General features: G+C 53.9%; 6 protein-coding genes across 6 annotated transcripts; 3 read left to right on the top strand and 3 right to left on the bottom strand.

The window, feature by feature from the left end:
* Positions 1-446: 446 nt before the first annotated feature.
* M409DRAFT_69651 (uncharacterized protein) lies at positions 447-1,622 on the top strand (the record flags this gene model as incomplete). Its single annotated transcript, XM_033818389.1, has 1 exon — positions 447-1,622. The coding sequence occupies one exon, from the start codon at positions 447-449 to the stop codon at positions 1,620-1,622; it is 1,176 nt and encodes a 391-aa protein (XP_033662423.1).
* Positions 1,623-1,678: 56 nt separating this feature from the next.
* M409DRAFT_58936 (uncharacterized protein) lies at positions 1,679-2,480 on the bottom strand (the record flags this gene model as incomplete). Its single annotated transcript, XM_033814037.1, has 3 exons — positions 1,679-2,043; positions 2,108-2,306; positions 2,364-2,480. 3 exons carry the CDS (start codon positions 2,478-2,480, stop codon positions 1,679-1,681), a joined length of 681 nt encoding a protein of 226 aa, XP_033662422.1.
* A 2,023-nt stretch (positions 2,481-4,503) lies between these two features.
* M409DRAFT_27930 (uncharacterized protein) lies at positions 4,504-5,512 on the top strand (the record flags this gene model as incomplete). The annotated part of the gene is made up of 2 exons (XM_033808792.1): positions 4,504-4,929; positions 4,988-5,512. 2 exons carry the CDS (start codon positions 4,504-4,506, stop codon positions 5,510-5,512), a joined length of 951 nt encoding a protein of 316 aa, XP_033662421.1.
* A 1,645-nt stretch (positions 5,513-7,157) lies between these two features.
* M409DRAFT_69649 (uncharacterized protein) lies at positions 7,158-9,176 on the top strand (the record flags this gene model as incomplete). Its single annotated transcript, XM_033818388.1, has 5 exons — positions 7,158-7,380; positions 7,436-7,774; positions 7,828-8,280; positions 8,335-8,605; positions 8,660-9,176. The coding sequence occupies 5 exons, from the start codon at positions 7,158-7,160 to the stop codon at positions 9,174-9,176; spliced, it is 1,803 nt and encodes a 600-aa protein (XP_033662420.1).
* A 1,155-nt stretch (positions 9,177-10,331) lies between these two features.
* M409DRAFT_27928 (uncharacterized protein) lies at positions 10,332-10,697 on the bottom strand (the record flags this gene model as incomplete). Its single annotated transcript, XM_033808791.1, has 1 exon — positions 10,332-10,697. The coding sequence occupies one exon, from the start codon at positions 10,695-10,697 to the stop codon at positions 10,332-10,334; it is 366 nt and encodes a 121-aa protein (XP_033662419.1).
* Positions 10,698-11,115: 418 nt separating this feature from the next.
* Positions 11,116-12,147, bottom strand: M409DRAFT_27927 (uncharacterized protein; the record flags this gene model as incomplete). The annotated part of the gene is made up of 1 exon (XM_033808790.1): positions 11,116-12,147. One exon carries the CDS (start codon positions 12,145-12,147, stop codon positions 11,116-11,118), a length of 1,032 nt encoding a protein of 343 aa, XP_033662418.1.
* Positions 12,148-12,316: the final 169 nt, after the last annotated feature.

The following is a 12,316-nucleotide window of genomic DNA, read 5'->3' as shown; positions in this document are numbered from 1 at the left end:
TTCTCCCTCGCCATGTGGCCCATGTCGACATGTCGACGAGATATTGCGTGTTTGAAGGGTTTGTATCGACCCGTTGGCAAACCGATGGTGTGGCTCACTCGATGTTCGAAGGATTGGCGAGCTTATGCAGGTCTTGATTGGATGTGAGAGGGAGAGAGGTCGTGGGTGCTGCGAATCTGTGCCGTCGGCTTGCCGCGGGGAGATTTGGGGCACGCTTTCGTTCTCGCAGCTCGCCGGGGAGGTGTGGCGGCACAGGTGGCGATGTGGGAAATATGTGGTCTGGACAGTGTGGTGGATGGAGCTATCCATCGGTATGCCGAGGACTGTTTTGATTCGTCTTCTCTAATATCTTGAAAAGGCTGAGAGTTGTCTTTGATAAAGTACAAGGCTTTGGGAATCGACAACAAGTTCACTGATCATCGAATCGACAACATCAACTTTCAACCATGGAGCAAAGCACACTGCACAGACGAGGAGTTGGCCTTCGAGGCGTAGACCACGACAAAGTCTCCCCTGGATTCATGCTCTACGCCCACCTCACCAGCCCAGGCATCGTCAAAATGGTCGACAACAACGGTAAAGAAGTTCACCGTTGGAAAATGTCCTCACGACCAGGCCGACACGCCAGAGTTCTCCCAAACAGCAACCTCGCCTACAATGGCGTCCACCCCGACGGCCCCAAACTCTTCCCTCTCTGGCAAAAGTACAGAGGCGGCCTCATGCTCCAAGTCGACCACTCAGGCAAAGAGGTCATGCGCTGGGAAGACCCCCTAGCGCACCACGACCAAAACCACCTCGACGATGGAACCCTCCTCTACACCACCCTCCAACCTCTTACACCGACTCAAGCCGCCAGCGTCCCAGGCGGCATCCCCGGCTCCGAAGCCCCCGATGGCAAAATCTATTCCGACTGCATCAAGCACGTCGACCCTCACACAGGCGAAACCCTCTGGTACTGGTCCCTCATCGACAACCTCAACCCGGCTGACTTCCCCCTCCAACCACACTACACCCGCGACCACTACCCGCTCATCAACTCCGTGTCCTTCCTACGCGACGGCAACGTCCTCGCCTCCCTCCGCAGCGTCTCCGCCGTAATCATTATCTCCAAGGCAACCGGGAAGGTTCTCTGGCACTTGGACTCCACCGTCCTCGCGCAGCAACACCACGCGACGGAGCTGGACGACGGCTCGATCCTCATTTTCGACAATGGCGTCTACAGACACCACGAATCGATGCCTTACTCCCGCGTCATCCAGGTCGACCGCTCCACGAAGCAGATCGTATGGCAGTACAAAGACCCGCACCCCATGACCTTCTTCACGCCCTTCATGGGCGCCGCGCAGCGTCTCCGCAACGGAAACACGCTCATCACCGAAGCGGGCTTCGGGCGGATCTTCGAAGTCACACGGGAAGGGCAGATGTGTTGGGAATACATCGTGCCGGAGTTCGCGACGTACGAGGGGCTGGAAGCGCCGGAGCTGGAGGGGGTGTTTGATTATCCTGGTAATGCAGTTTTTAGGGCGTATAAGTATTCGCCGGAGGAGGTGCCGTGGTTGGTGGAGAAATTGAGGTTGAGGGAGATTGAAGGGAACAGGACGGATTCGCCGCTTTTGGCTTGAGGTGCTTTTCATGTCCTTTTTAGCTAGCTAGGTCCTATGATTGATTGACAGACAATCTAAAGCGCTTCCGCGATAGCTTTCCCAACAGCCCTCGCACTCGCCGGATTCTCGCCAGTGATGAACTTCCCATCCACGACAAGCTTCTCCCCGTACAACTCCTTCGCGGCGGTAAACTTCGCGCCGTGCTCCTTCAGGGACATCTCCAGCTTGAAAGGCATGTACGGCGCCGTGCCGAAGTTGACCTCCTCCTCGTCCGAGAACGCTGTTAAATTCTTGCCGTCAACGAGGTATGATCCATCGCTGAGTTTGACGTTGACGAAGGCCGCGGGGCCGTGGCAGACTGCGGAGACGATTTTGTTGCTTTCGTAGAAGGACTTGATCAGGGCGATGGAAGTGGTGGAGGTGGCGAGGTCGAACATTGCTGGGAGGCGTTGGTGGTCAGTCTTGTTCTTGGGTGAGAAAGGGAGGGGAGAAGTGAAACCCACGACCGTGTCCGCCGACGTAGAAGATCGCGGCGAATTCATCCTCCTTGCCGACCCAGTCTTCCAGCTTCGATGTGTTCTTATACAGATGAGACAGCTCGTTGAGCAGGCGGATCGAAGCTGGGTCTTCTTCGTAGGGCTCGACGGAGTTGGGGTCGAGAGGGGCTTCGCCTCCCAGCGGTGAAGCCACGATGATTTCGGCCTGCGAATGTGGACAATGAGTTTCGCTGCATGATGAAAAGGTATGTCTGGGACGTACTTTGCCTTCCAGTTCAGCCACTGGGTGCGAGAGCTCGGGGAGGAACCAGCCTGTTTTCTTGCCGGAGTTGCCAAGGGCGGAGTGGGAGGTGAGGACGAAGAGGATCTTGGGGGCCATTGTGTTTCGGTGTTATGTTGCTGAGATTGTGGGAAGGGAATGTTCTACTTTGTGATTTCTTTCCAGATTTGAATCTTCCGTCTCTCTTATGTACCATCTCCTCGTGCCATTCTCGAGCACATACGTAGCTTTCGCTGAAGCTGAACCGCAGGGGTAGCTGGCACTGGTGCATCGCATATGGCTTGTGAAATCAGCACTAAGCTGCTTCGAGCTTTCATTTTCCTCGTGAATGAACGCTTTGAACTTGACAGAATGTCGTGGACCCTGATTGAAAAGCATAGTGCATTTCCTACCTCCACTATGCGGCGCAGCAGACCTCTGGAAGGACGAGGGGGATAGGTGGACAGGGGTATTGAGTGATAATTCTAGGGCTTGCTGTGGATAGCGGTACAGTACCGATAAAGTGGATATTCTGTCTGGAGCCCTGCGTTATGAGAGTGTCGTTTATTTCCTGATTCGGTCATTGCAGTCCGATATTCGTGCTCTCCCATGCCTCGCGTTGGAAATTTGTTGACCGGTCAAAGCAGGCATACTCACCAGCGGAGCTATCTCTTCGCTTGCGAGTGCTGAAGATTAGGGCCGGGAGAACTCTTTCCGGTGGGCGTGGAAGCACTTCCGAACAAGTGGGTGTTGCTCTAGGGCAACTTGTTGAACGTACAGTCGCCGTGGCGAGAGAAAGAATCTTCTTGGGGATTATCAATTGAGAGTGCGTCTCTGTCATCGAAAGGGCGTGTTCTGAGACATTTGTTTTGTTTGGGTCTCAGCATCTTGGATACAATATCTTTTCCCCCTCAAGGATACCGACCAAGCGCCATCACCTGTCCAAACGGTTGCTCCTGTCACGCAGAGTAAGGTGCGTTTGAAGAGCATCTCTGTTATGTCAGTGACCAATACTGCGCGATCTTGCACGCAGATAACAGCATCAGTATGCTGGCAATTCATCCATGAGGAAGATCTTGACAGCGTGGTCTGGCCTACGCGGGAATGCGCTGGTATTGAAGCCTGCAGTCTTTGTGGCAGTCTGCGGAAGAGGCGGAGTGGCAAGAGCGAGGCCCTGTCTTCGATTCGATGGTACCTGGGAACCCTTGGCACTGTCGTGATCGGATGCTAACACTCGAATGCAACAAAGCGTCATCATCATCATGGGAATGTGAGTGTTGGTGGTGATGTTGGATGTTGGACTCTCCCGGCGCCGAAACTCTGTAAAAGGCGTTGCCAAGAGGCACGTGACTTCGCTTTCTCTTCCGTCGTTACCTCGTATTGGTTTCAGAACCTGCTCGCGTTTCAGACAACAATGCTTTTACATGCATCACCTCGTCAAACACCACGGAATGGCTTGGTCCGCGGCTGGGATTGTTGCCACATGACGGGAAGGCTGCGACGGTGACACGCACGTTATGCGCGGCAAAGCGAGAACACGATCATGGATGAGCCATGTGAACACCATGCTGGAGTTCGTTGACAGACGGCCCGTATTGTGCGTTGTGCGGCAGTGGACGGCTGAGCGATGGCGTTCCAAGACGAGCTTTTCGACAGTTGTTCCACTGGCATCCGAAGAGAGGAGGAGAACGAGCTATGTCAATGTCTGTGCGAGGACTTCTGGTCGCCATTGACACGACCCGTCTCTTGAACCGACATCCTCCTCTATCCAGCGCAAGTACTAACAACGGTCAGGTGCAGATTGGAGGGCGTCGATCAAGACGACTCCCCTGTCACCCCAAAGGCTATCTTGGACTTTGCTTATCCCTTGTGCCTGGTCTCCCTCAACCAAGCCTTTGCGAGCCCATGCGAGGCGGATAGGCGTAGCTGATGGACGCGAAGAATGGCGAATCCGAAGCAACCGGCCATCAAGGAATGGCTCTCATTATTGCCTACGTCGACCTCGTCGTTGACGAAACGATCTATGTATAGTAGAAGCATGTGACTGCTAAGTGCGTAGAAGGGAGCTGTTCTTTTGTTCCTGGCACTGGCGACGATAAGCCCTCGACGGACTCTCTCTCGACATTCATTCCAGAGCATGAAGATGTTACTACTCTCCTACGAGGCATTTGGCGTGCCGCCGACTGGATTCGATCTTGGCAGATCATTCGTTCGATCCGACATTGTCTCGCCATCCGTTCTGGCCGGTATTCGAATACTGATTTCCATCTACATCTTCACCACCATTGTGGTCGCCTACGCATGGCAAGCCGGCCATCATGCAAGACAGTCCCTCGGCGATGTCAACATCGATCCGTATATCATCGTCACTGGGAGGGAGATGATTGGCAAGACGTTTAGCTACTTCACCTTTCTGACATGGTGGTCGATGGGCTTCTACTTTGCCATTGCTGGATTTCACACGATCTATCATGCGAGGCGAAGACAGCCGTATCTACACAGATGGCCAAAGTATCTGCAGCTGCTTCACAGCTTGTTCTACTCGACGGTCATTTCGTTTCCTTTCCTGGTAAGTCAACCAACACCCCACCGTACATGTACAGCCGAGCCTGATATCAACCGCATAGGTCACAATCGCATACTGGGGATCGCTCTGGGGCCGCGTATGGATCAAGCAACGATACGTCGAATGGCTGAACTTATCCGTCCACGCCCTCAACTCAGTCTTCGCGCTCGAAGAAATCATGTTACCTGCCACGAGCCCTCCACCTCCAACGCACCTCTCCGTGGTCCTCCTTATCCTGTCAGTGTACCTGGGCCTAGCCTACCTCACCAAAGCCACGCAAGGCTGGTACGTCTACGAATGGATGAACCCGGCCCACGGCAATGCCAGCATCGTCCTGCACGTCTTCATCTACGCCGCCGTCATGATAGCCATATTCGTCGCAGTCTGGGGAGGGATCTGGCTGCGCAAGAGGCTCACCAATCGACCGAGAAAGCTTCCCTCCACTCCGCAGCGAATCGCGAGTGATACGAGCCAAGAGACAGCAGTCAAGAAAGGCCAGGAACTGATTTTGACCAAGTCGTGGCGGATACAGTGGAGTTTCGAGGTGCAGCACCATATCAGGCCCAAGAACGGCGACATGATATGACCTCAAGGGGTGAGTGATGTAGCCGTCTGCGCAAGCTATCCCTTGATTTTGGCATCCTTCGAGTTGGTCATACAGGATTCCGGTAAGGGCCGGAACATACGCGGCATTGATATATAAGATGGACAGCGTCTCATAATGTGAACAGTGCAGTTTTGTCGTTCTGGTTTACTTGTCCTTTGCAAGATGTACGTCGGAGGTATCATGTACCAGTTTTGGTCAGCCGCAACTGGTGACATTCCTTCAAACGAGAATTTATCAATAGACGCCTGAGAGTGTTTCCACATCCGGTTCCATCACAACTACTACCCTTGACTAGTCTATTGAGCCGTCGAGCATTGCGGTGCTAGACGTCGTCGTCGATGGCGGAATGCCGCTTTAGGAAACTCGTCCGCCATTCGATTCCCGACAGCACATCGAGTATAAAGACGACGCCATCACGGATGATGCAGGCGAGGGCGACGGCCACGAGACACCACAGAAAAGTCGCCTCCACGTCGCCCGATGGCACATCCGTTCGATTCGGGAATTCGTTGGAGCCGACCTTGGTATTCGGAGCCAAGCACCCGCCGCGAATTGCTTGAAGTTTCGATCACAAGCCAGAAGCATTCATAAGCAGACGAAGCACAAGTGGTATCCACATCTTCTGAGTCCCGGTCGCCGCAGCCGGTGTAAGCAAGCAAGCAGCAATCTCATCGAACCAAGGAGGAAGGCGGCACGTCCGCCAAACGCCTCGAGACGGTTAGCAAGCAGCAACAGAACATCCCAGCAGAAACCGTCGACAGCCTCGTTTTCCCGACCACAAAGCCGAATCGACGACCCAAGCGCCTGTTGTTGATACGTCAGCTCACAGGCACAGGCGGATGTTTGTTGGTGCAGGAAAGAAGGCCGTCGCCACTCGGATTTTGGCCACTGCTGTTCGTGCCCAACACGTGTTGTAAGCATGGACGATAGGGCTCGGAACGGCTCCCGGGCTTTGTCGCGCCCGAAAAGTGAATGGAATAAAAAAGGCGAAAAGCTTACTTGAACTCAAGCCATGACGTTGATGCTTCGTCCAATCTCGCAGCCTCAACGCTCGATGAACGTCGTGCGTCTTCGGAATCCTTCACGCAATCGTCGAATCGCCAAAAGACCAGCACTCGCCTTGCGGCTCTGCGGGAGAGCAGAGACATGTGAGCATCGCCGACGATCGCCAATCGAGCACAAAACTTGTGGATCCAGAGCACCACGCTCCGTTCGCCAAGCCTCGAGCAGAAGGTTTTTCGACGGCCCATGACGTTGTGCTATGGAGCCTTTCTTCGCGCGCTATGCCTCTGCAAGGGAAAGTCTACCACTCGGTACTGCCGGCATGGGCGAAACAGTGGTCTCGTGAATGGGACAACGACGCAAAAGGCACGAATGACGACGTTGCGCTGGGTGGGTACTGTATGGGTGGTTCCACACTTTCCACTTCCTCAGCCCTTGCAGTGCTTGGGGACTCCGGGCGTTGCTTTCAAAAAGAATTGCGGTGCCCACTGTCCTCCGCGTGGAGAGCGCGGTTTGGTTCCACATCTTTTCTCTGTCTTCTTATCTTGCTCTCCCTCTCCTTCCCTTGTTTCTCGGGGTGTGCATGCTCGCGCATCTCTAGATTCTCGTGATCATGAACAAGATGAATTTGTTCAGCAGGAAGAAGAAGACAGATGGTGACCTGACTCCGCGTCAGGATGGAGGTCCATCTCCGCATGGAGATGGCGTGGAGAAACCCCTTGGGGCACTGGACGGGGATGTCGAGAAGAAAGGCGAGGTCGACCGATCGAAGGTCAGGCTGTTCAGAGGGTATACTTTCGCAATGGCCGCGATTGTGTCGATTGGTGGATTCATCTTTGGATACGGTAGGCCGCAACATAGAGTGACAGGCCGAGAATAGCATTTGCTGACTTCCATCAGACACTGGTCAGATTTCTGGATTCCTCGAAATGAAGGACTTCCTGTACCGCTTCCACAACAGAGGAGACTCGTATGACACCTGGGCTTTCACGGACGCCATCTCTGGAACCATCGTCGGTCTGCTCTCCATTGGAACCATGTTCGGCGCTCTGCTCTCAGCCCCGATCGCAGACAAATTCGGACGAAAGATCTGTATCATTTTCTGGAACATCATGTTCTGCGTCGGAGTTATCATCCAGATCACTGCAACCTTCAAATGGTATCAAGTCGCGCTTGGCCGATGGGTTGCAGGTCTTGGTGTTGGAGGTCTCTCCGTTTTGACGCCAATGTACCAGTCTGGTGAGTAGACACTCATTCCACAGCCCGGCGATCGATCTCTGACATCTTTGTAGAAACCGCCCCTCGCCAAATCCGTGGCTCCATGGTCGGCACCTACCAACTCTTCATCACCTTGGGCATCTTCGTCGCATACTGCATCAACTTCGGCACCGAAAAGAACGAAAACGCCTCCGCCTGGCGAATCCCCATGGGCATCGGCTTCATCCCTCCGGTCCTTATGATCGTTGGTATTGTCTTCCTTCCCGAATCCCCTCGCTGGGACTACCGCCACAACAAGATCGAGCGAGCCCGCACGACGATTGCCCGTTCTTATGGTGTGCCGATCAATCACTGGGAGGTCGACCGTGAGATGCGCGAGATCAAGGAGAAGTACGATGCTGAGTTCGCTGGTGGTGGTAAGCCTAAATGGTATGAGATCTTCACTGGACCTCGTATGGCGTATCGCACGCTCCTTGGTGTTGTGATGCAAGCCCTCCAACAGCTTACTGGCGCGAACTTCTTCTTCTGTACGTATATTCGCAAAACCCACCCACGCGGCATTTACTAATCTGCGCTTCTAGACTACGGCACGACCATCTTCCAATCCGTCGGCTTGAAGAACAGCTTCGTCACCTCCATGATCCTCGGCGGTGTCAACTTCGGTATGACCTTCCCCGGCCTTCTCGTTGTCGAGAAAGCCGGTCGACGAGGCGCCCTCATGATTGGAGCTGCATGGATGTTCATGTGCTTCATGGTCTTCAGCTCCGTGGGTCACTTCCTTCTCAATGAGAACAAGCAGACCGAAACCGCAGGAACAGTCATGATTGTCTTCGCCTGCCTATTCATCGCTGGGTAAGCCAACGAAAAACTTGTCAAACATACGATGCGAATGCTGACTCCTCCTAGCTACGCGATGACGTGGGGCCCAGTAATCTGGGTTGTAGTAGGTGAATTGTACCCAACTCGGTACCGCACCATGTGCATGGGCATCGCCTCCTCCTCCAACTGGACCTGGAACTTCCTCATCTCCTTCTTCTCGCCCTTCATCACCTCCGCCATCGACTTCCAGTACGGCTACATCTTCGCCGCCTGCTCCTTCATCGCCATCCCCATCGTCTACTTCTTCCTCGAGGAACACCAGGGCCGTACGCTTGAGGAGATCGATACCATGTACATCACGCATGTGCCCCCGTGGAAGAGCTCCAAGTGGGAGCCGCCCGAGGGCGAGGATCTTGTTACGGCGGATGCGTTGTTTTTGTCGCCGGGCGCGAGGCAGATTCGGAAGGCGGATGCCGCGGGGATGGAGGGTGAGCAGAGGGTGGAGGATGTGCCGCCACCTACGGATCGACATGGCGTGCATGATGTTTCTGGCACGGAGATTCCTGAGAGTTCCGGGGTGAGGGGCGCGAGTGTTTCTGGATAGAGAGGGAAGAATGAGGTAGTTGTAATGAGATGTTGGTTTGATGGTGTTTGTTAAAGCATCTTGCATAGCGTCAATTTTTGATATCCTAAATGCATAGATGAAGAACTTTCAAAAAGAGCTCTTGATTAATCATTTTTCAACTTCTCTAACGTGAGATTCGTTGACGTAAGCTGCCTCTACTGACAAGCGATGTCTTCGAAGCAAAGCGATACAAGAGCGCTCTCCATCTGCAAACACCCCTTAATTTCCGTTTCCGGACCTCTCCGTCCGACGAATCAAAACTGCTTCTATTGAAGCGCGTCGAAGTTGAAAAGCGCGCCAGATTGGCGTCGAGGAACACGCGCCGAGATGAGATCTTGCAAGAAGGACATCAACTAGCGTCCGTCAACGGACCGCTCCGGACAGTCAATGAAACTTGCTACTCTGATCTCGTGTCGAAGTCGAAAACCGCGTCACGCTCGCGTTGAGAAAGAAACATGAAGACGTGTCATGATGATATCTTGGAAAAAGTACATCCGTTAGCGTCCGCGTGCGGCCCGAAATTTTGGACAAATGCTAGAGCGTAGCTCAATTCGCCCCCGAAAAGCGCTTCGAGAGCCCCCCTGAAGTTTGACGACGGACTTGCCTTGTAGGACGAATATCAGGTCAATCGCTCTTGCCGTCCCTTTGGGTTTTTGATACCGATTGCAAGGACTCTTTGGTTAAAATCATGAATGAAAGTATGTACCGAAAAGGACTTCTAAACTGCGATCTCGACCTTGGGTTCCCAGTCAGGCTACTGGAAGCGTCTTTCTTCCTGCATCGTCTTGTTCTTGAGTACGGAAGTGAGATCGATGGCACACAACGGGGCTTTTTTATGGAGAGTCTTTGGTTCATGTTTATGTGCTGGAACTAACTGCTCGCGATATCTGTGCCGTCTCGTTCCCTCAGTCCACCAGCGAAGGAGAGACACGACGTCCACATCGACAGTGTCTTTCATGTGCGGTCGCATGCTGTCGCATGCTGCCCCAACGTCTGCGTATGACCACCGTTCCTGACGTTGGTAGTAGTGCCGGCCGCCGTGGATCCCATGTGCTGTCTGCCATAGCCCCCGAATCCATCACACCACACCATCTTCAATCATTCTCATTGTCGCATTCCCTCGCCCTCGCCCTCTCACTTCACTCCCTCTCCTCCCTCCCCATCCTTCCCAACGACTTTCTTCCCAACCCACTTCAACTCCGGCCAGACCACATCCTTCACCTCCTCGATAGCCTTGTTGCCAATCCAAAATGCCATGCTGCCACCCACGAGGAGAAAGACTGCGTCGCCGAGGCTCAAGGTGCTGGCGCCTGTGAGGTAGTTTCCGGCGTCTTCTTGGTCGAGCTTGTTGGTGAGGGTGGGGTTGATAGGGGTGCTGCTGGGGAGGGTTGTCGCTTTGTTTGGCGTGGTGCGAAGAGCGCGAGTAGTGGTGCGTGGGAGGATGGTGCGGGCGAGCATCGAGGCGCGGAGGAGGGTGCCCATGGTAGTGTTTCCGTTCATGGTGATTAACGGCGGTGTTCGTATTGTGTTGTGTTTGATGATGCGGCGCTTTCCTGATGCTTGGCGACAGTGTTTGTGAGAGTAGTCTGGGTTCTGTTGCTGCTCCAGATGAAGTTCACTTGGATGTTTGTGGAAGTTGTGTTTGCTGCAAAAGTGTGTCGCACTTCAAAGCGAAACTTCTGAATCCGATTTGTCGCGTGTCTCACTTTCCTCTTCACATGAAAGTCAGACCATGGAAATTTCCATGCGCACGGACCTTTGTGGAGTGAGTGTCGGGCTGTGCAGAAGCTTCCAATCACGGAACTGATGGTGAGTAATGCGATACAAGACAAGGACGGTGAATGTCATTCAACGAGATGCAATACTACCTACATGGCGTTCGTACACGTGTTTCTCTGCATCATCTTCACCGTTCTTCTTATGCGACGGATCCCATCCACCTGTGATGGGGATAGGACACGTCCCTGCCCCGGCGAACGAGTCCGTCATTGAGCGTGTTGTCCATGTGAACACCAATCTCCACGAATGAGCCCGCACCTCGGGGCCGCAAGTTCGCGTCTCGAGAAGGAGGATTTGGACCAGGATCAGGAGATGGGCCGTCGTCACTCAAGCAGCCGAATCCGTTCTCGCGAAAGACTGGAGGGACACCGATGTCGTCGTTGTCATGGGCGGGACTGGTCTGCGATATGGTTCTGGGATTCGCAGTGGGCTGGAAGGGTGGGAAGGAGGTGAAGTTATCGCTGAACGTCCGTGGCATGGTAGATGAAGATGGACCGCTGCTCGTGACGTCGGTTGCAAGCTCTTTGTCGAGTTGATTGAGATCGAGAGGGTCGACACGACCTGTAGAGCTGGGTGGCTCAAGAGGCCGATGTTCTGGTGAAGCCATGGTAGCTGCCTGCGGCGTGGGAGAATCCGTGGGGCTTGCCGTGTTATAGCCGCTGTCCCGGTCTTTGTCCCTGTCGTTCTGAGTAGATGCTTCAGAGACCTCGTCACTGTCGTCTTGGAAAGCAAACCCTTCTCCATCAGGCTGATCAATGTCGATCTCATCTCGAAAATCACCCTGGCCAACATCCTCCTCTTGCGGACGCCCCTCGACTAAGCCATCATCCTGAATGACATTCCCCGTCCGATCTGCCCCTTGCGCAGTCTGCCCTCCGACCTCACCACCACCAAAGTCCTCATTGACATCCGGGTCCCAGTCCACCGCTGCAGCCAACTGAATCTGCGCGTAGTCACGGCCAGGAAGACCCCAATACCGGTCCCAGCGGCGACTCTCCTGAAAATCCATGTTCTGACGCCAGTGGTGGTGCTGAGCAGCATCGTTGTTGAGTTGGATGGTAGGGAGCCTTGGATTGATAGCTGGCTGCTTAGGTTGTGCCCTCTGACGTTGGTTGAGCCAGGCGTTGACGTTCAGGTAGGTGTTTTGAGCGAATCGTTGAAATGGTCTCATGGTTGGGACGATTGCGTCGAAGTTCGGAAGCGATGTCTTTCGCTGTTCTTCTGATCGTGGAGTGTTCGAATGATGTTTTCTGGTTTCGATATCCAGGTTTGCATGCCTTGTGCCGCTTGCCCATTTATCGTCGTCCCGATAACGTCTGTTTGCTGCTTTTCAGACCTGC

This window comes from Zasmidium cellare, assembly GCF_010093935.1.
Source record: "Zasmidium cellare ATCC 36951 unplaced genomic scaffold M409scaffold_40, whole genome shotgun sequence".
In the NCBI taxonomy this organism is placed as follows: Eukaryota; Fungi; Ascomycota; class Dothideomycetes; order Mycosphaerellales; family Mycosphaerellaceae; genus Zasmidium; species Zasmidium cellare.
This window is presented reverse-complemented; position numbering and strand designations above follow the sequence as displayed.